General features: G+C 47.3%; 1 protein-coding gene across 3 annotated transcripts in view; it reads left to right on the top strand.

Moving 5' to 3' along the window:
- LRSAM1 (leucine rich repeat and sterile alpha motif containing 1) overlaps positions 1–18,140 on the top strand; it is a 31,837-nt gene extending 13,697 nt beyond the window's left edge. Inside the window, exons 9-25 of one of the 3 annotated variants that reach the window (XM_044306252.1) lie at positions 576–666; positions 739–869; positions 1,220–1,249; positions 4,985–5,107; positions 5,192–5,325; positions 5,515–5,559; positions 6,183–6,253; positions 6,563–6,662; positions 7,644–7,731; positions 8,020–8,094; positions 10,511–10,591; positions 14,852–14,947; positions 15,360–15,458; positions 15,539–15,670; positions 15,757–15,829; positions 16,843–16,979; positions 17,392–18,140. In XM_044306252.1, coding sequence (XP_044162187.1) covers positions 576–666; positions 739–869; positions 1,220–1,249; positions 4,985–5,107; positions 5,192–5,325; positions 5,515–5,559; positions 6,183–6,253; positions 6,563–6,662; positions 7,644–7,731; positions 8,020–8,094; positions 10,511–10,591; positions 14,852–14,947; positions 15,360–15,458; positions 15,539–15,670; positions 15,757–15,829; positions 16,843–16,979; positions 17,392–17,517 — 1,632 coding nt within the window. In that variant the 3' untranslated portion in view covers positions 17,518–18,140. Of the gene's footprint in view, positions 1–575; positions 667–738; positions 870–1,219; positions 1,250–4,984; positions 5,108–5,185; positions 5,326–5,514; positions 5,560–6,182; positions 6,254–6,562; positions 6,663–7,643; positions 7,732–8,019; positions 8,095–10,510; positions 10,592–14,851; positions 14,948–15,359; positions 15,459–15,538; positions 15,671–15,756; positions 15,830–16,842; positions 16,980–17,391 lie in introns of all 3 variants that reach the window. The other 2 variants (XM_044306250.1, XM_044306253.1) reach the window with 2 other exon arrangements.
- Positions 18,141–26,433: the final 8,293 nt, after the last annotated feature.

The raw sequence follows: 26,433 nt of genomic DNA, 5'->3' as shown, positions 1-26,433 counted from the left end.
CTTCCTTGCGGCGTTATCACCTGTCCCGGCACCTGCCGCATTTGGTGCAAAGTCATTTCCTAAGCCCACTCCATACACACCACGTACATATGTGTCATGAAGGGGGTTTAAAGGGGTTCTCCGGGAATAAATAACTATTTTTTTTGCAAGTGCCCCCAGCCTCTCTCCATAAACAGATTATTCATATTTACCTGCCCCCGCCGCTCCGATGCTCCTTGCTGCCTCCCAGATGTCCATGCGGTATTTATGGACATGGTCACATGCTTCACTGCAACCAATGTCTGTCTTCAGCAGTGCCATGCTGCTTGTCGCGGAAGGCAACCTGTAGCAGGTAGGTATGACTCTTTTGTGTAAGAGGCAGGGTGAGGACACTTGCCAAGAAAAATCATTATTTCTGGAGAACCCCTTTAAGGACCCTGGGAAATCAGGTGAATGACACTGTGGAAGTTGTGATGCAGCCATATTGGTTGTCACCCAGCTTTCCCAGAGATGGATAAGACAACGGCAGAGGGCGATATTAATTCATATTAATTTATTCATTTGTTACAGTCATGGCCTCTCCTCTTTCTTTATAGACCCTGACTCTGGACTCTTTGGGGATGGTCTTCCCCCCAGCCTCAGTGTGCAGCGAGGGGACAGAGGCGATCCAGCAGTATCTATGCAAGGGTAAGCGTGACTTTGTAACTTCCGGGAGTAGTGGATGTATCACGGGTGACCATCATAATCTTCTCCCCGCAGAGCTGGGCATAAAGTACTGCCCACCCTCCCAGTACCTGCTCTCCGTCCTGGAGAACGACACCTGCGATGCTGCGGCAGATACAGTAGATGGCGCTCATCTGATGTCTTTGAAAGAGGAAACTGAATGGCAGGTTGGTATCTGTTGCGGGATAACTATCTATAGGGAAGAGACCCCCCCCCCCTCCATTGGTAGAGCATAAGCAATGTAAACTGCACCTGCATAGCAGCCGTGTTGAATTCGCTCCTGTATATGAGGTCTGTCTTAGTAGTACAGCCTCAGGCTTTGGGCCTGTACCATCCAGTGGTCAGATCTGGGCACATAAGAGACTCTGAAAGTTAAAGGGGTTTCATATATCTCCTTCTGCCACTTTCTCATGTATTTTCCAATTCGTCACCATTTTCAAAATCTCTTCTTACTGCCAGCGAATGGAAACACCTGTTAGTCAGGGCTTGTCATAATCCGGTCTTCTCTGTCTTGCAGAACAAATTTTCCGAATATGAGAAGAGAAAGGTGAGTCGGTCTCTGATAGGATGAGTAAAACCCAGAAGTTTTCAGGTTTTTCCCTGTTTTTAGCCGCTTGATGACCGCCCGCTTTAGGAGGTGCAGGTCCTTAGTCTGGAGCAATGTTTTTTGGCAGTAGAGGGCATGGGCAGCCTGATATACGCTCCCGCTAAGTGACCGGAATCGGAGGAACCGCGCATCTTGAAGGGTTAACCATTTGATTGGAGGATTAATTGGGAATGGGGGGGTGGTGGATTTAGCTTCAGGCCACGTTTGAGGACTGTGAGACCCCTTACACACCTACAATCCTGCTGTTAGGGCACACGAAGTGTTAAATGTAGGTGATCAATGTGTGAATGCTGGGATTCCGAGTGCTGGTTCCCCTATGATGACTAACACATGGGGGTCCCTGAGTCTCCTGTCTGAATGGATCGATGACTCTACACCATACAACTTGAATGGAAGCTGAGCTGCAGTACCTGAGAACGGCCACTACATGATGTATGGAGCTGCTCATCAACAGGTCATCAGTCCCAGAAACCCCTTTAAAGGGGTATTCCCATCACATACAATGGGGGCATATCGCCACCTCTGGAACCCGCACCTACAACGAGAACGGAGCGGGGAAATGAACAGAGGGAGCACTGCGCATGCGCAGCTGCCCTCCATTCATTTTTATGGGGCTCCGCTATTTCCGTCTGCCCCATATAAATGAATGGGAGCAGGGGCAGGGTGCTCCAGCCACAGCTCTCCCCGCTCCGTTCTCCTTGTAGGTGCGGGTCGCATAGGTGGGACCAACACCTATCAGACAAGGGGGGCATATTGTGGCAATGGGGGCAAATTGTGATCTGTTAGGGGTTAAGGCCTCATGCACACTGCCGTGGCCGTATTGCGGCCTGCAAACAGCAATCCGGAACTGTGGTGCGGAACGGAGGCACAGAAGCACTACGGAGTGCCTCCGCACAGCAAAAAAATATGACATGTTCTATTTTTTTTTGCGGTGCGGACGGATCACGGACCCATTCACGTTAAATCGATCTCAATCCGTCCCGGACGTTGCCCGTGCATTGGGGACGGAAATTGCGGCCCCCAATGCACGGAACGGCCGTGTGCATGAGGCCTAACTGAGTGAGCTCATCTCATAGATCGCTGGAATATCTGACTGCCGGTGACAAATATTTAAATAGCATTGTATTGTATTATATACTGTTGTAGCATTATGTTATAGTATTGTATTATAGCATTAGATTCTTAGTATTGTATTATATGTTAAAATATTACAGTTTTAGTATTATGTATAGTTTAATACTGTAATATATAGTATAGCATTGTATTATATATTAGTATATTATTATATTCTGTTACCATATTTTTCGCCCTATAAGACGCACTTTTAAAGCACTTTTTCAGTTCGTCTTATGGAGCGAATTCTAATGAGCGCTTTCATTATGGAAGCGCTCATTAGTACAGGAGGATCGGGAAGCGGGGAACGCAGCAGTCCCCGAGCTCTATACTTACCGCTCCCTGGTCCTTGGCCATTTGCTGTGACTGTGCACAGTGGGAGGACGTCGGCTCGCAGTGACCTCACTCCGTGCGTGTCGGGTCACAGCACAGCGCACGGCTGGAAATACGTTTATTTATTTTTTTATCTGATCTCAGCATGGGGGTCATTTACATGGAGGTCTGATTGTGGGAATTATTGAGGTCTGATCTGAGGTCTTATTGGGTGTCATTCACATGGAGGTCTGATTTGGGGACTTATTAACATTGGGGGTCTGAGCTGAGGTCTGATGAATTTTTTTTTTTCTTATTGTCCTCTAAAATCTAGGTGCGTCTTACGGCGAAACATAGCATATAGTGTTGACTTGTATATAATATAACAGTAAATTATATATTCTGATAGTATTGTATTATACCAATAAATTATATATTTTTATACCAGTATATTATATAATACTATAGTATTGTATTATATTAAATATTATTATAGCAGTAAATTATAAATGATAGTTTTTTATTATATATTAGAATAGTATGGTATTATGTATTTTTATAGTATTATCATATAGTATTTTTGGGACTATAAAACACATCTTCCCCCCAAAAGTGAAGGGAAAAGTGGCAGTGCGTCTTACAGTCCGAATGCTAATGACATCCGTATGCAGGAGACACGGGGAGTAGTGAGGGAAGTGCTGCACGGCTCCCTGGTCTTCTTCCAGGCTTTCAGCGTCAGGACGTAGTGCACATAGGCGCGCACTATGACCTGACGCTGTGCGACATCAGGTCACAGTGCAGCGTATACTGGAGGAAGACCAGGGAGCGGCGAGTAGATCGGCAGAGAAGCAGCAGCGTCCTGAGCAAGAAAGGTACGTTTATTTATTTATTTTAACATTGGATCTGAAGCTGATGGGGGTCTGGTCCGATCTGAGGCTGATGGGGGTCTGGTCCGATCTGAGGCTGATGGGGGGTGTGATCTGAGGCTGATGGGGGGGTGATCTGAGGCTGATGGGGGGGGGGGTGATCTGAGGCTGATTGGGGGTCTGGTCTGATCTGAGGCTGATGGGGGGTGTGATCTGAGGCTGATGAGGGGTGTGATCTGAGGCTGATGGGGGGGGTGATCTGAGGCTGATGGGGGGTGTGATCTGAGGCTGATGGGGGGTGTGATCTGAGGCTGATGGGGGGTGTGATCTGAGGCTGATGGGGGTGTGATCTGAGGCTGATGGGGGTGTGATCTGAGGCTGATGGGGGTCTGGTCTGATCTGAGGCTGATGGGGGTCTGGTCTGATCTGAGGCTGATGGGGGGTCTGGTCTGATCTGAGGCTGAAGGGGGGTGTGATTGATCTGAGGCTGATGGGGGGGGGGTGATCTGAGGCTGATGGGGGGTGTGATCTGAGGCTGATGGGGGTCTGGTCTGATCTGAGGCTGATGGGGGTCTGGTCTGATCTGAGGCTGAAGGGGGGTGTGATTGATCTGAGGCTGATGGGGGTGTGATCTGAGGCTGATGGGGGCGTGATCTGAGGCTGATGGGGGGTCTGATCTGAGGCTGATGGGGGTCTGATCTGATCTGAGGCTGATGGGGGTCTGGTCTGATCTGAGGCTGATGGGGGGGTCTGGTCTGATCTGAGGCTGAAGGGGGGTGTGATTGATCTGAGGCTGATGGGGGGTGTGATCTGAGTCTGATGGGGGGGTGATCTGAGGCTGATGGGGGGGTGATCTGAGGCTGATGGGGGGGGTGATCTGAGGCTGATGGGGGGGGGTGATCTGAGGCTGATGGGGGTTGTGATCTGAGGCTGATGGGGGGTGTGATCTGAGGCTGATGGGGGTGTGATCTGAGGCTGATGGGGGGTGTGATCTGAGGCTGATGGGGGTGTGATCTGAGGCTGATGGGGGTTTATTCTGAGGATCATGGGGGTCTGATTTGAGGATCATGGGGGTCTGATTTGAGGATCATGGGGGTCTGATTTGAGGCTCACGGGGGTTTGATCTGAGGCGGATGGGAGATCTGATCTGAGGCGGATGGAGCATAGGGGTCTGATCTGAGATCTGATGAAAAAAAAAAAAGAAATCTTATTTTCCTTCTCCAAATCCTAGGTGCGTCTTATAGTCTTAAAATATGGTATATTTTTTATAGTATTGTATGTTATAGTACTGGATTATATATTTTAGTATTGTATTGTATATTTTACATTATTATACATGGGTCAGCATCTTTACTTCATTTTATCCTTTGCCTGTTTTTTCCAGGAACAGAAAATGTTAGAAAAACTGGATTTTGAGCGTCGCCTGGACCTGGGGCAGCGGGAACACGCCCAGCTCTTCCTACAGAGTAACTCTCAGAAGAATGAGATCTTACAGACGGTGCGGGAGGTGAGTGCGCGGTGCCCCTGTGTGGTGGCAGGCACATCATATTACATATATTGGGGGTCTGAATCTCTCTTTGCTCAGGAGCAGTCGCGGTTGGAGAAGGGTCTGACAGAGCATCATCGCCAGCTGCAGAACGACCGGCAGAAGCTGCAGGAACAGCTCAAGCTGATGGAGAAGGGGATCTCGTACCGGATCTCTCACCTGCTGGAGGAGAACCGCAGGTAAATGCACGTATTCGCATCAATATACACAGAGTATAGGGCATGTTCATCCCATGCCCTATAAATGGCTGATCGGTGGGGATCGCAACGCTCTGCTCCTTCTGCATTTACCTACAGCGAAGAGCACTTTTTTTTTTTCCATTTTGCAGTAGGTGCCAAGTCTCATTAAATATTCTCATTATTTTGCAGACAAAAGCAGAGCGAGTCTATCCTGAAATCCCTGGAGGATGAGAGGTGGGTGCCAGTAATATACCCAGATCTTCATTATTAGAGCCTCGGGTGGATGGTTATCTATCTATCTAATATATATCTATGTATCTAATATCTATCTATCTATCTATCATCTATCTATCTATCTAATATATATCTATGTATCTAATATCTATCTAATATTTATCTAATATCTATCTCCTCACTATCTATTTATCTATATGTCTGTTTATTTATCTATCTATCTATCTATCTCATATCTATCTATCTATCTATCTCCTATCTATCTATCTATCTATCTATCTATCTATCTATCTATCTCCTATCTATCTATCTATCTCCTATCTATCTATCTATCTATCTATCTCCTATCTATCTATCTCCTATCTATCTATCTATCTATCTATCTATCTCATATCTATCTCTCTGTCCGTCTGTCTTACTGTCTGTTTATCTATCTATCTATCTATCTCCTATCTATCTATCTATCTATCTATCTCCTATCTATCTATCTATCTATCTATCTCATATCTATCTATCTATCTATCTCATATCTATCTATCTATCTATCTCATATCTATCTCTCTGTCCGTCTGTCTATCTGTCTGTTTATCTATCTATTTATCTTACACACATCTGCTTTGCAGGATTAAAATGGAGCAGCTTATGGCAATTACCCAGGAAGAAGCTGACAACCTGCGCCGTAAGGAGGTGGCGTGTAAGTACTGCCTCTTTCTCCACCTAACACCTCTGTGCTCCAGGATTTCTGCATGGTGCCATTCAAGTAGCAAACCCTTCAGTAGCTATATGGACAGCCTTGAGTCTGAGATTCTGGACCGTCATGGGATGCAGTGCTCAATACATAGCATACTGCCCCATATCATGTAGTCTAGCCATAGGAGCCCTGTTGCAATTGCTACCCTTGCCACCCCCTATAGCTACTGGGTTTCCAATGGCAATAAAACCTGCTCCAACCTGCATTACATGTGTCCTGACGGCGTTTTCTTCTATCTCTCTCTCTCTTTAGCTGCAATGCAGCAGATGTTAGTGGAAAGCTACAAGAACAAGCTGCTGCAGGTGGCCATCGAGTCCCGGCGTCAGGAGATGGTTTATCAGACCTGCTCCAGGTGAGATGGAAAAACCCACCACTGACACGAGCGACGCGCCCGAGCTGTCAATGATTGTGCAGTGCCTCATCATAAGTCAGCTAATAACCGGCGCATGCTAATGATTAGACAGTAAGCTGGGGATCGCTGACTGTCCGTCAATTATTTCCTATCTGTGCGGCCGCGGGGATCGGCTCAGTCGGTGATAAGTGATTTGCAAAACATCCTTATTGTTTACAGCTACGGGACTTAAAGGGAAAATCTAACATTACTAGAAGAAGCTCTCTCTCTTTGTCCATGGCTTTCATGGTCCCACTGTGGCGACTATTGACTCGTCAGAGGCTTCTCAGGCTAAACATAGCTTTAAAGGGACGCTCCGTGGAAAACGTAAACACTGTAGTATGTCGAAGGGCCGAGCATAGCACAGGGAATCTCGCTATGGCATCCTGTGTCATGTTGCACCCCTAACTCATGATCTTTTAAAGGAGTTGTCCTAAGATACAAACGTATACCCTATCCACAGGATAGGGGATAAGTATCTGATCAATGGGGATCCGATCGCTAGGGCCCCCCACTGATCATGGATGGAGTGGCAGGCGGAGCATGACATCATCAGACTGCCTGAAATAGCCGAGTGCTGTGCTCTACTTTCTCTGGCAGTCCCTGTTACGGGACCCCTGTTCTCTTGATCAGCGGAGGTCCCCGTTGTTATATCAGGATCTTCCTTGTTGTGGTGTGGAGGGATCCCTGGTGTGGTGAGCAGTCTGTCTCTGGACCTTCAGCATCTTCTCTGCTTGTCAGAGGGGATGCTGAGCAAGCGCAGTAGCATACTCCTCCTCTGACAAGCAGAGAAGATATGGCATAGGAAGTTAGGATGGACGTGCTATAGAACACTAGGAGATTAGGTGGAGTAGTTTGCATGCAGCCTCGGGGGATCATCAGCACAGGACCATACCGAAAGAGATTTAATGTCTAATACGTGCCCATTGCCCCTGTTAACAGCTTGGCCGAGATGGATCGCAAGATTCAGCAGATCCAGATGTGGCAGCAACTGGATCAGAGTAAAGCCATCAGCCAGATCCTGCAGGAGGTAAGGAAGACGTCTCTCCATCCACACGACGACCGTGTCCGTTTTGCAGACCGCAGAGCCCTTGTTCCATGCGGCCGCATCCCAAAATATAGGACATGTCCTATTCCTCGCTGCATCTTGCAGATTGCGGACCCATTGAAGCCAATGGGTCTGCACCGCAGTCCAGGGTGCACGCGGCCAGTGTCCCATGTTTTGCGGCCCTCAAAACGGACATGGTCGTGTGAGCGGAGCCCAACCATGCGCAGGGGCAGAAAACCCCGTAACGGTTGTTAACTCTTTCACTTCCAGTCAGAAATTCAGAAGGCCGCCTTTGAGGCCCTGCAGTTGAAGAAAGACCTGATGCATCGGCAGATACGAGAACAGGTGGGTTTGTGTAGACAAGAGATCTTGAAAAAGTGTAAAGAAAACGTAAAGTACATTAGAAATTCTGCAGAACTTTTCATAATACAGTGTTTAAAGGGGTTTTCAGGACGTTGATATTCATGCCTATCCTTAGGCTAGGTCAGGCATGCTCAACCTGCGGCCCTCCAGCTGTTGGAAAACTACAACTCCCATAATTCCCGGACAGCCTACAGAAGGGCATGGTGGGAGTTGTAGTTTTACAACAGCTGGAGGGCCGTAGGTTGAGCATCTCTGGGCTAGGTCATCAATATGGGAGAGATGGGGGTCTATCCTGCTGCACCACACTATCATTGATTGCCAGATAGAGCACCATACATTTTGTAGTGGCTGTCCCTGGTATTGCAGCTCTCTCCCATCTACTTAAAGGGGCTATCTGAGATGCGCCGTGACCCCATGCGGCTGCCACTTCCGGGATCACATTCCATACATTGGGTACGTGATCCCAGCCTGAGGTGAGAACCCTTTGCTCCTGCTTAAGTGTGAATCTCTCGCAGCACTTTGGCACGAGATTCAGACTCACGCTTGCTCTGCAGGTTATCATTCCAGGTTGGGATCACGTGCCCAATGTATGGCACGCAATCCTAGAAGTGGCGTCCGCATGGGACCGCGGCGCATCTCGGATAACCCCTTTTAGACTAGGGCTACACAGCAACATGTGTCGTCGAAAAGTCACATGATATTTTATATAACGATGGTCAACAGTGTCGCACTGCGACTGCGACACGAAAGTGGCAAAGAATTCCTCCAGGTTGCAGCATGTCGCTTTGCGACACCATTGACTATGATTACAAAAAATGTTGCGTGACATTGGTGCGACACATGCCCTAGCCTAGATGGCACAGCTGCGGGCAGTGTAGTTGCGGTACCCGGCACAGCCACTGGTAACCAACGCAGGGAACGAGGAGCTGGCCGGAATGCTGCAGCTGGCGGATGGGGGTGCCAGGAGCCGGACCTCTACCGATCTGATCCTTAGGACAGGAGGCCATGAATATTCCAGTCCTGGGACACCCCTTTAATAGTGGACGCACGGTGTATTGTGCAGGCTGCTGCCTGACACTGGGAAATGCAGGTTTATCGTATCCTCTTCCGTAAATACTTTGGCCCCAGGGTTTAGTAGATGAACTGCGCTCCCCTTCATCGCTGACATTTTAGCATGCTGTTTTGCGCTCTTCCTCCGCCTGGCTTTTGCTCTTTTTAGTTTTATTCTCTCGCCACATCTCTCGATGAAGAAAATGGGGAGAATCTGCCGTCTCCATTGTGGAGGTTATAGGCCGTAGACGCGAAAAAGCGATTTTACATTTAACCGTTACCTCCATGAAGTCAGATGAGCGGCTACCAGTCGCCACCGCCGCCGCTTATCTCAAAATACACAAATCTTTCGACTGGTATAAGTTCTACATGTCCATTCCTGCTTGCTGTCAATGAATAGCAACATTCTTGTTTGCACCCAGACGAGGAAATGACCATAAGATCCAATAGCTTTTCACCGCTGAGCATTTGCTACAGTTGCATCCATTCTATTCAGTGTTCTTATATCAGGACAGGAAAGAGATTTGTGCCGCTGGTGTGAAAAGCTCATTGTCTAGGCCAGGCATGCTCAACCTGCGGCCCTCCAGCTGTTGCAAAACTACAACTCCCAGCATTCTTGTACAGCCTACAGCTATCAGCCTACAGCAGGGCACTGTGGGAGTTGTGGTTTTACAACAGCTGGAGGGCCGCAGGTTGAGCATGCCTGGTCTAGGCTGGATCCATTGTAACGAACCCTCAGCTGTGAGATGTCTGGGAGTAAAGCCTTTGCTCATTGGCTGAAAATATATGAAAAAGGCTGCACATCGCATGACTCAATGTATTTCTATGGACGGCGACTATCCTGCTTCAACCCCCAGTTACGACGTCGCTCTGTAGCTTTTTGGAAGAATTAAGCAGGGAATTGCTTAAATAGCAATTCCATGAATCCGCTCTTAGCCAGAGGAGGGATCCGATGTATGTTCCCTGCGGCTCCTCTGCCCCATGAGAGCCAAACCGATTGTGAATTGTTAGTTAAGCATTTGCTTGGCATTAGAAAAACAGCGCCGCCCCCGTCCTCAGGTTGTGTCCGGTATTGCAGCACACCCTTATTGAAGTGAATGGGGCTGAGCTGCAATACCTCACGCAACCTGCGAACCGGTGCGGCGCTACTTTTGCTTTGCGTTGTATGCAGGTAGCATTAGACGTCTGATGCATGCATTGCAATACCTAGCCTAATGCACCCCTGGGAGTTAACCCCTAGGCTGCTGCAGAGAACCCCCCTCCCCCAAAGGCTTTGCTCCATCAGCACGATCACTCCTGATGGTGAGATCCTTTTCATCCGACCCCTGCTGTCTCATCTTCTGTCTAGATTTTATTAATAGAAGCTGAGTTAATGCATCTGACTCAGCTGGAGGTAAAGAGGCAAGAACTGGAAACGGAGGAACTTCAGGTATGTGGTTACCCCGGGAGGTCTGAAAAAAAAATTTCAAAAAAATTCCCGGAAGCTTCTTATATATTTTGCCTGGGCGTCAGGGGTGGGGGATTTTCCCGTCATTATTAAAGGGATGAGAAAAACATGGCTGCCGTCTTCCAGAAACAGCGCCACGCCTGTCCCCAGGTTGTGTGCGGTATTGCAGTGGAGCTGCAACACGAGATAGGACTTTTGCACAGGGATGGACAAGCCTTTTTAAATGTTTTTCTAGTCCTGTGCATCCCCTTTAAATGCTGCCCTTCGTAAGGACGGCCCGCTGGTGTTATAATGGTATCGTCGTAGATCAGAATAGCTGGGATTGGGACCAGTGAGGCATCAGGTAGCCAGTGCCTCGAGCCTCACTGTAGCTTCATATTATAATGGTTGCCCCGGGCGTCTTGCTTTCAGTCTTATCTGGTTTCTTCTCAATCTTAAGTCTTGTCTTGTCCGTTCGTCAGTCTTGTCCTTTCCCGTCACTAACGCTCGGGGGTCTCATGTCTCGTCTCTTGGTGGTCAGACTCAAATGGCAAATTTTAAGGGACAAGGAGAAAAAAAAGTGAATAAAAACTTGAAATTCAAAAAGTTGCTCCACCAAAAAAGTAACGACCAGGAAGGTGTATGGCAGGTTGTCACAGCCCCACCCCTTATTTCTAGCTCCACCCCCAGTGGAAACGTGACATAGGGAATCTGAACTGATGCATCAAAATACTATATTTTAAATCTATAGTTTTCAAGTCTCCTACAGACATGAGGTTAGGTGCGGGGTCCCTTGCAAGGTTAGGGCCCCCTTCTAAGAAGACTATCTGCTCTGGCAGATGCAGGTTGTCCAGCTGAATGGCCGCATGTTGTACTACTTCTGCCCTGTAGTGGTCACTGCAGGGAACGGCGAGGTTGGCCATGGATTCCCCTTGCAGAATGAGCAATTTCCCACAGGGGGACCTGGAAACCAGACACCGTATTAATATGTTTTCTGTGATGAGAAATCCCCCTCAACCTAAACCTCAGGAAAATAACAGAATAATGTGTCGCCATCTGTGGAGATCCAGAGTATAACGAGAAAAGCACACGGAATGGAAGATGTCAGGATTAATGATGAAAAGAGTTAGTACCAATTGATCAGATCCACAGCGGAGTCATGTGTACATACATTCTTCAGAGCTGCACTCACTATTCTGCTGGTGCAGTCACTGTGTACATACATTACTTATCCTGTACTGATCCTGAGTTACATGCTGTATTATACTCCAGAGCTGCACTCACTATTCTGCTGGTGCAGTCACTGTGTACATACATTACTTATCCTGTACTGATCCTGAGTTACATCCTGTATTATACTCCAGAGCTGCACTCACTATTCTGCTGGTGCAGTCACTGTGTACATACATTACTTATCCTGTACTGATCCTGAGTTACATGCTGTATTATACTCCAGAGCTGCACTCACTATTCTGCTGGTGCAGTCACTGTGTACATACATTACTTATCCTGTACTGATCCTGAGTTACATCCTGTATTATACTCCAGAGCTGCACTCACTATTCTGCGGGTGCAGTCACTGTGTACATACATTACTTATCCTGTACTGATCCTGAGTTACATCCTGTATTATACTCCAGAGCTGCACTCACTATTCTGCTGGTGCAGTCACTGTGTACATACATTACTTATCCTGTACTGATCCTGAGTTACATGCTGTATTATACTCCAGAGCTGCACTCACTATTCTGCGGGTGGAGTCACTGTGTACATACATTACTTATCCTGTACTGATCCTGAGTTACATGCTGTATTATACTCCAGAGCTGCACTCACTATTCTGCTGGTGCAGTCACTGTGTACATACATTACTTATCCTGTACTGATCCTGAGTTACATCCTGTATTATACTCCAGAGCTGCACTCACTATTCTGCGGGTGCAGTCACTGTGTACATACATTACTTATCCTGTACTGATCCTGAGTTACATCCTGTATTATACTCCAGAGCTGCACTCACTATTCTGCTGGTGGAGTCACTGTGTACATACATTACTTATCCTGAGTTATATCCTGTATTATACTCCAGAGCTGCACTCACTATTCTGCTGGTGCAGTCACTGTGTACATACATTACTTATCCTGTACTGATCCTGAGTTATATCCTGTATTATACTCCAGAGCTGCACTCACTATTCTGCTGGTGCAGTCACTGTGTACATACATTACTTATCCTGTACTGATCCTGAGTTACATCCTGCATTATACTCCAGAGCTGCACTCATTATTCTGCTGGTGGAGTCACTGTGTACATACATTACTTATCCTGTACTGATCCTGAGTTACATCCTGTATTATACTCCAGAGCTGCACTCACTATTCTGCTGGTGGAGTCACTGTGTACATACATTACTTATCCTGTACTGATCCTGAGATACATCCTGTATTATACTCCAGAGCTGCACTCACTATTCTGCTGGTGGAGTCACTGTGTACATACATTACTTATCCTGAGTTATATCCTGTATTATACTCCAGAGCTGCACTCACTATTCTGCTGGTGCAGTCACTGTGTACATACATTACTTATCCTGTACTGATCCTGAGTTACATCCTGTATTATACTCCAGAGCTGCACTCACTATTCTGCTGGTGCAGTCACTGTGTACATACATTACTTATCCTGTACTGATCCTGAGTTACATCCTGTATTATACTCCAGAGCTGCACTCACTATTCTGCGGGTGCAGTCACTGTGTACATACATTACTTATCCTGTACTGATCCTGAGTTACATCCTGTATTATACTTCAGAGCTGCACTCACTATTCTGCTGGTGCAGTCACTGTGTACATACATTACTTATCCTGTACTGATCCTGAGTTACATCCTGTATTATACTCCAGAGCTGCACTCACTATTCTGCTGGTGCAGTCCCTGTGTACATACATTACTTATCCTGTACTGATCCTGAGTTACATCCTGTATTATACTCCAGAGCTGCACTCACTATTCTGCTGGTGGAGTCGCTGTGTACATACATTACTTATCCTGTACTGATCCTGAGTTACATCCTGTATTATACTCCAGAGCTGCACTCACTATTCTGCTGGTGCAGTCACTGTGTACATACATTACTTATCCTGTACTGATCCTGAGTTACATCCTGTATTATACTCCAGAGCTGCACTCACTATTCTGCTGGTGCAGTCACTGTGTACATACATTACTTATCCTGTACTGACCCTGGGTTACATCCTGTATTATACTCCAGAGCTGCACTCACTATTCTGCTGGTGGAGTCACTTTGTACGTACATTTGTCCAGTCCAAGCATGTTGACAGACAGACCCCTAACAGCTTAGTTGAACTCCTATAATGCAGTTAGGATGAGAGTTATTGTTCTACTCCTTCTTTGCGTCTTTCTTCTGTGTTTCCTTTATGTTCTTAGCTTTGTGTTATTTTTGTTCTTGTCTTTTAAGTTATATGTTTGCTTGTTTTGTGTCACTGGTAACAATAAATCCAAATCTCGTCACCCTGATGCTAGTCACACATATAGCAGAAGTATGCACGCTCCCGCCATTATGGTTCATTCCCCTTTAATTCTTCATTTAAAGGAGCAGCTTCTCCTCCTCCTGTGAAATATGCAGATGGTGAAGCAGCTTGTGCTGACTGATAGGCGGCACCAGACATCTCTGTGGTTTGCTTCGATCCATAGTTATTACATTAACATTTGGTCTGACTTCACAACCTTAGAGGGTGGCGCTGTTGCATTGTTGTCTATGCAAAAAAAAAAAAAAAATCCCTGTTGGTGTGGTGAAAAGTGGTACTGCAGGTCACAATTTTTTAGTTTCATTTGGGGTAATACTTTCTCACACCACTACATGTCTGATTCTCAAACAGATACATATACATTTTTTATACTGTAGGGCCAGCCTAGGCCCAAATGCCAATACCCTACCAAAGACCCTACCCTCTATCACAGAAAGTTATGCCTTGGGTACATGAAGGTGAATTGCTCGATTCATTCTGTTTTTTTTTTTTTTTGCACCATTGCTTCCTATTAGCAGCTCATCTATCCATAGATCACGCTTGACCCACTGCTGCCCCAGTACCCCCCCCCCCCCCAATCCCATCTTTGAGCAATATATATAGTCCAATTAGGTTAGGATCCTGCCCCCTCCCCCAAGACTAAATTTTCTCCAAAAATGTGTTCGGTGGTCCCCATTACCTCTTGTATTTGACTGTGTTTTTCTTGCACCAGTGGATGATAGCGGAGCAGCGCCAGGCACTAAGTGATCTCCTGCAGCAGCTTCTTAAGGACAAGAAACAGAGAGAAGAAGAGCTGTTGGCCGTACTGGTGAGTTCTTCAGAGATCTTAAAGGGGTCGTCCACTATGAACCATCCTTTATTGTTAGAAGGGTGCCCCGAAGATTATCTTCTGATCTTAGCTTGTCCTGCAACTGGAACCTCCATTGATCTTTTGTGATCGGCTGGGGAACCTGGCAAGAAGTGTTTAGTTTCCCTGCAGCACCACCGCAGGCAAAATGAAGTATTACAAGAAACCCACTGAAATCAATGGCTAGGTCCTCCAGAGTGAAGACCCCTCCCTATCCCGCTAACGAAGAATGTGGGTTTTGTACACCAGACAACCCCTTTAAGAGAAAACTATGACCATGACATGGAAATGTACCCAACTAGACATTTTGTGGCCACAGTAGGGTAGTCTTATTAATGGAGTATCTTTAATGGGTCCTTCCACCTCTCTCCAGATGGAAATGGATGCAAAGAGCGAGGCCAAGCAAGAAAACTATTGGCTGATCCAGTACCAGAGGCTCCTGAATCAGAAGCCTCTGTCTCTCAGACTTCAGGTGGGTTCTAGATCACCTCACGCCCTCTTGTCAACTACTTGATCTTCATTGGAACTCAAGGTCTTGTCTCTGTTTCTTAGGAGGAAGGGCTGGAGCAGGAACTGGTGGACCTTCTCAGGGAGCTTTCAGCCGAGAAGTATTTGCCTATATTTGCCCATCATAGGTTCTGTCTGGAGATGCTGGAGAAGATGACGGCTGCTGATCTCAAGAAGGTAATTGTGCAGGATCTTCTTACGTATGCATGGCTTTACTACGCTCAAGCAGGATTCTATATGGAGGTGTATTTCTCTCACTGCAGATCGGCGTTGCAGAAGTTGGCTTGCAGATCTCCATTATCGAGAAGGCTCGAGAGATTCGGAGACTCAGGAGAGGTAATTTATGGGTCCTGCTATGTGCAGCCTGTGTAGAGCAGCCATCTGTGGGGCCAGGAGGTTGGCTGGAGACAAACCTTTCCTTTAGACAGGTGATAAATACTCTTAATGGGAAAACACCCTTAAAGGGGTTGTCCGGGTTCAGAGCTGAACCCGGACATACCCATAATTTCACCCAGGCAGCCCTCCTGATGTTAGCATCGGAGCATGTCATGCTCCGATGCGCTCCCTTGCCCTGCGCTGAATCGCGCGGGGCACGGGCTCTTTTATTTACAATAACACACGGCCGGGCGGAGGTTTCCACCCAGCAGCGTGTTCGGTGACGTCACCGGCTCTGATGCTAGGGCAGCGCTAAAGCCGGTGACATCACCAGGCTCACTGCTGTGTGTAAGCCTCCGCCTGGCATCCCCATGGAGAGCCCGGTATGTCACCGGAACTCCAAAAAATGCCTTTGCCCTGCGCGATTAAGCACAGGGCAAAGAAGAGCATGCTCAAGTCAGGGGGGCTGCCTTGATGAAATGGAGATATGTCGGACAACCGCTTCAAATACTCTAGGTATAAGTGATACTGTGTTATGCCTAGTACAGGATCTGCAGGGGCGGAGAGTGACTGTGCCTTGCTCCGCCCACGAGGTGCTTGCACTAAGCAATAAACAGTGTATTAGTTCTGCCCATCGTTTTTCTTTTTTATCTAACCTTCTTGTCCCTTAAGGAATAGGTGGGTGTTCAATGGCAGCTAATTTAAAGGGTTCTTAAAAGTGCCATAGGGAGAGCCACCATAAAGACGCATGGTTTGGAAGTAGGACCCTCATCATTCAGACCCCTCTGGTTCCCCGCTGTGTCCTTACAAACATATCAACAGTATTTCCAAAACTGGTCAGGAGATCTGATCTCTGGATCAGTTTGCACCTTCTAGATCAATTTCCAGGCTCTTTTGTCTGTAGGATCCTGTCTTAATGAGTATTAACGCTCCAGTATGCTGCTGTAATGTGAGTCTTTCTCATTCCAAAACAGAGTCGCCCAAACTGACACCCTCCGAGGTGGGACCCAGCGCCCCCCCAGCTGGCCAGCCCAGCCCGAGCTCTCCTAAACTCCCATTACCTGATGTGGCGAACAGGATCTCTGAGTGCGTGGTCTGCATGGAGCTAGAGGTAAGATGTATCCTGGAGTCATTACAAGTAGCAAAAGCAGATTTAGCACCAAGTAGTATATGTCACCATCACAGTGCACATACTCCTTCAGTAGCTGTACACATGCATGCTCAGTTTGGCCGAGCATGCATGTTTTTATAGGGAGAAGAAAACTGCTGCTAGACACCTCTGGTAGTGGTTTCTCTCATTGAAATTTACTGCGCCCGACCCTTCTATGAGAGTCGACCAGCCCTTCTGTAATGCTCTGGATTGGCCGACGGTAATCTAATGTATGGGGGTCCTTTAGACCCAGTACGGTGGAGCTTCCATGCCTTATATGCTAATTAAGGCTCTCTCGGCCAATCAGAAGCAACCACAGGGCCACCCCTGACCAAGGTTGATATTACGACTCCACGCCGTTTTTCTTTTTCAGGCCCAAGCGATCTTTCTCCCCTGCGGTCACGTCTGTTGCTGCACCAATTGCGGAGACGCCCTCCAGACGTGCCCCCTGTGCCGCAGGGACATCAGCCAACGTATTCGCATCTTCCAGAGCACTTAAGAACAGAGAAGAGGAGACCGCTGCTGCCCTCCGGCATTACATGAAGGAACAAAATTTGCTGTAAAGACCTGGCTCCCTCTGCAGCGGTAGACTAGTTCCGTATGCCACCGCTAGCGATACTTCTGTAGTCTGCCCCCAGTGGATAGTCACAGTATTGCAGGGCGTGGTCGCGGTTTTGTGACGCCTCTCGCCCCTTATATATTTTTCTCCGCTCCCTGCGCAGCTTTATTTACTGACACTTGAGTACTTGAGTATCTCAGGGGTGAGAGGGGTGTTTCTTTTGGGTCATTTCAGCTCTATATATATATTCTGCTGTTTCCGCCCAGGGTTTAAAAAGGCTAAAGCCATTTGTAAAACTGTTTATTTTCTATGTAATTTTACGTGTACTATAGGTTAATTTATTACATTATAGGATGACGTGGAATACGTCCCTGGCTTAGTCGGCTCGGAGGTATCCGTCTGCCTTTGTCCTGCTGTATGTATGAAGGGTGCCATGTTGCTCGAGAGACCTCCCAAATATTGTATCTAGAGGTTCTTTCCTCCCACATGAATGAAAGGGGGTAAAACCCACCAGAAATACTGTGAATGTGAACGCTGTGTTAAAATAAAAATTAATAAAAATTCCAAAGATCAAAAATTAGGAAGGCGAACGGCGCTTGTGACTGCAGTTACAGGAGGTCCGTTTAGAGGGGTTGTCCCATGTGGGACATTCACAGGATGTGATGTAAATGTCTGATAGGTGGAGGTCTCCTCTCTGGGACCCGCTCCTCTCTCAAATGAGCTGCCACCCTCCATTCACTGCTACGGCGCTTCCGAAAATAGGCGCGCTCAGCATAGCAGTGAATGGAGAGGACACCATATGTGCACTGCGTCCATTGTTGTTGAGATACAAGCAGGTCCCAGAGGTGGGACCCCCTTCCCTTCCCTTCTGGACATTTATGGCACATCCATATCCCATTTAATGTCCAGATGGGACAATCCCTTTAAAACAGTTTTCCGAGACATATACTGATGACCTATGAGTATCTGATCAGTGGGGGTCTGAAACCCTAGACCCCCTCCGATCAGCTGTCGTGGCCTTCTGCATGCTCATGCCGTAGAGCAGGGATGCCCAACCTGCGGCCCTCCAGCTGTTGCAAAACTACAACTCCCAGCATGCCCGGACAGTCTACAGCTGTCAGCCTACAGCAGGGCATGATGGGAGTTGTAGTTTTACAACAGCTGGAGGGCCGCAGGTTGAGCATCCCCTCCGTAGAGTGTATAGTGGTTGTGCTTGGTATCGCGGGGGATGAGCTGCGGTTAGGTCATGTGACCAATGAACGTGACGTCACATGGCCTAGGGAAAGCTGCGGCGCTGCTGCCTTCTCAAACAGATGATGGGCGGCGGTCCTGGGCGCTGGACCCCCACCGATCAGATCCAGAGGATAGGCCATTAGTATATAAGTCTCAGAAAACCCTTTTAAAGGGATTGTCCCATCTGGACAAGGCGCGTGTCCAGGTATTGGTCCGACGAAGACGCTGGGGGGGCTCTAGCATCCGGACCCTCACAGATCAGATCATGATAGGTACCCTTTAATAGACCTCCGGTTCCTGACATCAGTAGCGCCCTTTACACTCCCAATATTGATCCGCGGAGGGGATTTCGGACCCCATCCTACGTGCTGTCATCGCTGCTGTGCCTGGGGGGGGGGGGGATCAGTTTCCCGGACCTGAGGTCATTATAGGGGTCTAGGATATGTTAGTGACCCGGAGCCATAGAACATAGAACGCTCATGTGTAACCGGACTCTGCCCCCCTCCCGGACAGCAGGCAAATCATTGACCGTCCAGTTAAACGCTGCAGGAACAGGTGACCGGGGGGACAGTCAGGATGAGGGGAGCATTCTGGGATGCTTTTAACCCTTGAATGGGCCATCTACCATCCTGCATTAAAGAGGTCTTCCATATTTAGGTCACTAAACATTGGCTAATGGGTGTTTTCCCGCATTTAAAGGAACACTGCACAAAACTAATAGTGGGTGGGGCATAACACTAGAGACAACCCCTGGTATTATGCTCCGCCTCCTCAGTCCCTGCACTAGGTCTAATGCAGTATCACTTTTGCCCGGAGTATTCCTTTAATAAATCCATAGGTAATACCACCCCCATCACATTCTTGTTTATTTCCTCCTACGTTGGTTCCATAATCCCCCCCGCCACTACGTCTCGCCCACCCCTTTACCCAGGACCATTCATGGGTGTATAATCTCTATGCTGTGACCTGTATTATGTCTGTACACTGTGACGTTACCCCTTACCTCAAAGCATGGGGATGTACCCCGACCCCACACCACGTTTTATCCTTATTAAAAAAAAAAAAAAAAGTGCCTTTGCATGAAGACTGGAGAGTGTGTTTTCACTTAAAAAATTATTATTTTTTTTTTTAAAGGAGATGTGCAAGATTACCAAAACATGGCTGCTTTGTTCTAAAAAGAGCGCCACAACTGTGCACAGGTAGCGTGTGGTATTGCAGCTCAGCTCTGTTCATTTAAAGGGAACCTGTCACCAGGATTTTGTGTATAGAGCTGAGGACATGGGTTGCTAGATGGCCGCTAGCACATCCGCAATACCCAGTCCCCATAGCTCTGTGTGCTTTTATTGTGTCAAAAAAACTATTTGATACATATGCAAATTACCCTGAGATGAGTCCTGTACGTGAGATGAGTCAGAGACAGGACTCATCTCAGGTTAATTTGCATATGTATCAAATCGTTTTTTTTTACACAATAAAAGCACACAGAGCTATGGGGACTGGGTATTGCGGATGTGCTAGCGGCCATCTAGCAACCCATGTCCTCAGCTCTATACACAAAATCCCGGTGACAGGTTCCCTTTAAGTAGCGCTGAACGCAGTGGACAGGCAAGGGGGCTGATTCACAAAGAAAGCAGCCATGTTTCTCTAATACTGTACAACCCCTATAGGGGCTCATGCACACGGCTGTTGCAGTTGTTGCGCAAAACACGGATACCAGGCGTGTGTGTGTTCCGCAGAATAGAACATGCTGCCCTCTATAGATCTATCCTTGTCCATAAAAAGGACAAGAATAGGACATGTTCTATATATATATATATTTTTTTTTTTTCGGGGGCCATGGACATACCCTGTGTGCTGTCCGCATCTTTTGCGGCCCCATTGAAGTGAACGGATCCACGGATGCGGACCAAAAATACATTTGTGTGCATGAGCCCTAAGACTGTGGCATGAGATGGAACTACAATACCCAGCCAGTCAGAGTAGTCCTGATATTGCGTCCTGTATGTGACCATTAGGGTGTATTCAGATGGTGCAGTTTATAAAAAAATAAAATATATAAATAATTATATTTACACACACACTATATATATATATATATATATATATATATATATACACACACATTAGTGTCAAACACATGTGGTTGATGCGGACCGCAATACATGGGCACCGGCCGTGTCCACTCCGTGAGAATCGCAGGCCATTTCAAGTCAATGGGTCCACACCCACAGCATGGAGTTCACACGGCCGATGCCGGTGTATAACGGATTGCTATTTGCGGTCCGCAACACGGGGGCGGTGACCGTATGTTCGTCCGAATGGGGCCTTAAAAGGGATGTCTCTGTTTTACAGTAATAAAGATTATTAATCATTAGATAAAAAGTTATACAATTTTTTAACAGACTTTGTGTTTCGCCTTCTCAGCCAGAATCTATGCTTGCTGTCACTGAATGTCACCATTCTTATGCGATGCTGAAAACTAGAGCTGAGCGAATTTCATATTTTGAAATTCGTTCACACTTCGTTTGGTGGTAAAACCACGGACCAGAACGCAATTCTATGACGGAATGCCTTTAGAGGCATTCCGTTATTTATTCCGTCATAATAGAAGTCTATGGGCTGCATAACAGATCCGTCCGGTTTCCGTTATGCATTCCGTCATAGAATTGCGTTTTGGTCCGTGGTAACGGAATCTATAACGCAATTCACCTTTTACCACCGAACAAATTTCAAAATATGAAATTCGCTCATCTCTACTGAAAACCTGCACATACCTAAAAACTTCCACAGCTAAGGGTTTGTTACAATTGTATCCAGTCCAGACCATCTTCTTAGGGGCCAAGCAGCCTAAACCTCTAGCCTGATACACTGTAACAAACTGAGAACTGGAAAATAGATTTCAATGGCTCTGCTTGCTGTCAGTGCACGGAAGCATGCTTGTTTACGCTCAGAACCTGTCCTGGTGAAATATAAAGCTGCACTACACGGCGAGAAGCCTTAGCCTTGTCCAAACTGGACATTTCAAGTTAGGCTTTGTACCTTCAGTGGTACACAGGAATGTTACCATTCACTGAAAGCAAGGAAGGAGCTTCAATAACAAAGGGGGGATATATACACGTTGCTGAATAAGACAAAATGGAGTCACTTATACCCCATAACAATGTTTGCGACGTCTTCTTTCACACCATGTTTTGTGGCGGAAATAAAGACTGAAATCTAGCAGAGATTTCACGGAAGGTGCGCCGGTCTTGATATATCTCCCCCATGGCCTATTCAGTACGATTCAAAGATCCTGCATCTTGTGAGCGTAAAAATATACACCAAAAGCTGAAAAACTGACACCTTCACCCCAGGTTCCAGGAACAACATGCTCTTCATGCACAATTAACCACTATGGTCAGGACAACAAAGAATGCAGGAGTCCAGCCAAGGTCCAACACCCCCTCCCCCAAAAAAAACACACCCTATGGAGTAGTCCCAACGTAAACCAAATGTATGAACACTCGCGTCACTTAGTAATAAATCCACCAACCGTGGCTAGTACATGGATTCGAAGTCCACACCACACAGGATAAAATCAACATCTCAAGAAGATTGGAGCAGCCATTCCCTGAACATCTCTGAAGCCAAAAGGGACGTCCAAGTCTGGAGAATCTGCCCCAAAGGGAAACTGATGTTAGAATATTCTACATAAAGCATGGAAACCATACAGAGTGGGAGCTGAGTTCCTGAGCAGAAGATCCACTGGTCATTCATGGTCTGGTTGTAGAAGGAATTGGGTCACAGATTAACCCTGTTGAGCAGTTTTTTGGACTCTGTGATTACCCAGTTTCTCCTGGTCCAACAGAAAGATCCTGAAGACTACTACCCTCAATTAGCGGAAATTCCAAATATCAAGTTTTAGCCCAGCAAGGTGGTGGCCATCTTTAAGTCATCCTGCTCGGTGATGCTGTATTATGGGACTATAAAGGTTTGCTTTGATAAACTTGAGGTTCCTGATATCCATCCAAGTCCATACCAGGTCTTATCACCAAGAACCTGCTCAAAAGCTTGAAAGATCTCCGTCTCGAGGAATGGTGACAAGGACCCGAGGGGCTAGCGATGAATGGGATGTTCATTAATTAAAGAAGTCAGTACATTTTGGGCAAGGAGATCCTAAGTGAAGCGGGTGCCATGGACCTGCCAGAACTGGAGGTCCAGATCATGGACAGTCCTGGAGAGTGCACCATCTGCTGTGAGATTTACAAGAACCCATCCAAGTCAAGGGCGCCAAAAACCTTACTGTGCGGGCACAACCTTTGCCTGCACTGTCTCAGGAAGTTGGTGTGCCATAGCTTACTGCTGACTTTCGTGGTGTGCCCTTTCTGCCGCAATGTCACCATAATCCCTGAGGAAGGGGTGCAGGCCCTGAAGACTGATGAAGCGACCTTGCGCCGGGCTTCTATGGCCACTATGGTCAGCAATGGCAATGTCGATGTTGAGTCGGAGAGCTCCGGTTGCTCCAGTGGAAGAAATTCGCCATCTCTGTCTGAGGACCATATGCAGTCCCCCCGACCATCCATCTTCACGGTCAGCGAAGTGATAGTCCCCGATGAAGGCCAGCTATGGGGTGGTAGGTACAGGCAAGAAATTCGAAGCACCTATCTGTTAGGAATCACACGGAGGGTTGCGCTCTCTGAAGCCCACCCATCGCCGCCCCCCATGTCTATTTCAGCGGACAGAGTCAGACTCTGTCTAGCTTTGGGACTCATCCTGTTGCTGGCCTGCGTTTTCTTCATACTCATATTCTGCAGAAGGTAAGGAGAACCTGGTCACCTGGAAGAACGGTCTAAAGGGGGAGTGGGGGCTGCAGACATCCCAAGTTCACCAGAGACTGATGATCATTTTCTCCAGATCATGCTGCACAGAGGTCTACTCCACCAGCTGAGGAAACCTCAACTCGTAGAAGTCTAGACTCTAGAACAGAGGTGCGCAAACTTTTTAAATCGTGGGCCACAATGGGTTCATATATTGGACCCGGGGGCCGGACCAAGAGTAGATGGATGGGGCGTTTGTGTGAATTAATATAAATTCCATTTAAATTTCGTAACATTAAAGGTTTAGTTTAATTCAAGGTAGAAAAGCATAAAAATAGTTAAATTGTACAAAACTTTTATGCAATGTATTTCTTTCATAACATAGTACGTATAACGGACCTTCAGTTTTAGTGGGAACAGTGTTGTTGGTCTCCCTTTTTTTGCTAAGGCATCAAAGTCTCTATAGTGCCCCCCCAATATTGTGGCAGTATATAGGGCCCCCATGGCAATGAGGGCAATCCTCAATAGCCGCCTGAACTCCACCCCGACTCAGTCACTTACATCGCAGTCGCATGAGTAGCTGTGCGGGACGGATATAAAGTTCCGCCGGGCTGTAGTTTGCCCATGTCTGCTCTAGAACATCTATGGTGGTGTTCCAATTGATTGTCTTTGATCTAGATCAAACTAGTTAATAGGGTTGTTGCGGGTTTTGAAATATCGATACTTTTGTCCCGGTGTTGGTACGATACCAGGATTTGACATTTATCGATACTAGGCTGCCCTACTGCGCAGCCTAGCACAGTGTTTCCCAACCAGTGTGCCTCCAGCTGTTGCCAAACTACAACTCCTAGTATGCCTTGACAGCCTTTGGCTGTGCGGGCATGCTCGCAGTTGTAGTTTTGCAACAGCTGGAGGCACACTGGTTGGGAAACACTGGCCTAGCATCACAGAACATGAGCTTGCTGCCATCAGCGCGCTCATGTTCCCTCAGCAGCACAGGGGAGAAGGAGTCACTCTGTCCCTCGCCCCCTGTGCAGCCGCACTGATAGTAGAGGACCTTTCATGGGTCCAAAAATTGTAAGATAACTATCTGTATATGTAGAGCGGCGCCCAGGGATCTCCCTGCACTTACTATTATTCCTGGGCGCCGCTCCGTTCTCCTGCTGTGGCCCCCGGTATATTCTCCCGCTCTGTATGCTAATTGCTAGCATCGGAGCAATGGGGAGGAGACTGCCCTTTTTCTCAATGGGCGTTCCTTCTCCCTGGCTGTAGCGCTGTCCGATCGCAGCACAGAGCGCCACAGCCGGGGAGAGGGGAGAGAGGGGAGGGGGAAAAAAAAAAAAAAAAACCCACACACACCTCACCTTCTCCCTGGCTGCGACGCTCTGCACTGCAATCGGACAGCGCTACAGCCAGGGAGAAGGAACGCCCATTGAGAAAAAAGGGCAGTCTCCTCCCCGTTGCTCCGATGCTAGCAATTAGCATACAGAGCGGGAGAATATACCGGGGGCCACAGCGGGAGAACGGAGCGGCGCCCAGGAATAATAGTAAGTGCAGGGAGATCCCTGGGCGCCGCTCTACATATACAGATAGTTAGTTTACAACGTTTGGACCCATGAAAGGTCCTCTTTAACCTTTAATACAGGAGGCAGGTGCCGGGAGCAGAATCGCATAGCCAGCAACCTGCCTCTGACAGGGAGCTGCGGACAGCGGCACCTGAAGGGTTAACTGCCGCTGATCTGCTGCCGGCACCCGCCTCCTGTATTTAAGGTTAATTATCATTGGTGGTGCAGTGTAGATGCCCGCCCCCAGTATTAAAAACATTGGTGGCAGTGGCCACAGGGTCCCCTCCCCTTCTCATTGGTGCAGTGGCAGCTTCTGATCGGAGCCCCAGCAGTGTAATTGTGGGGCTCCGATTGGTTACCATGGCAGCCAGGGCGCTTCGGCTGCCATGGTGCTCTCCCTGCTGCTGTGTGCACTATGCACAGGGCAGCCTGGAGAGTGTGAAGTCCTAGTCTCCCTAATAGAGATCTATCAGGGGGAATAGGACAAGGGATTAAAAGATCCCAGGTTCTGGCCCCTAAGGGGGAAATAGTTATTAAATAAAAAGTAAAAGTATAAAAATCACCCCAATTCCCAATTTTACATATAAAATATATAAACAATAAATAAATAAAATCACATATCGCCACATCCAAAAAGTCCAAACAATTAAGATATATTTAAAAAAATCTATGCGGTAAAAAAAAAAAAAAAAAAAAAAAAAACGCAAAACCCTACTAGTTAACCCTTTACTTACCCTAGGACCCTACTGTTGATCGCCGACTGTGAAATTAGATTCTCGCACAACTGCAGGCAAGAAATGGCTCGCCAGTCACTACCGCCTCTGCCATTCACGTCACTTTCTGTGTCATTGCTATGAGATTTGTTGTAAAAATTAACATGAGGCGACACCAAAACGATTAAAATAATCACTGCCTATGTTGCGTTTTTTTTTTAAACATTTCTCTTAAAGGGGGGCTCCACTTTGCACCATTATTAGGAGGGTCACACTGAAGGTTACAGGATCACTGGGAATTTTGCTGATGGCACCTCCAGCAATCTCTTCTGTGGGAAGCAGGGCAGCAAATGTTGAATTTCCCTGCAGCGCCACCACAGGGGAAACTAAGTATTACACAGATCTCTCAATGGGATGTCAGTGTGATGTATGGATGTGTTGGGTCCTCCAGGGAGGTTCTCAGGGACTTCCCGTCACTCGTCCCATTGAAGAACACTCCAGTAAGCCCTTACTGGCTGAAAGAACACAAAACTGGAGGCAACGAGGAAA

Source organism: Bufo gargarizans, chromosome 9 (assembly GCF_014858855.1).
Source record: "Bufo gargarizans isolate SCDJY-AF-19 chromosome 9, ASM1485885v1, whole genome shotgun sequence".
In the NCBI taxonomy this organism is placed as follows: Eukaryota; Metazoa; Chordata; class Amphibia; order Anura; family Bufonidae; genus Bufo; species Bufo gargarizans.
The sequence above is the reverse complement of the archived record's forward strand: the minus strand, read 5'-3'. Positions and strand labels throughout refer to the sequence as shown.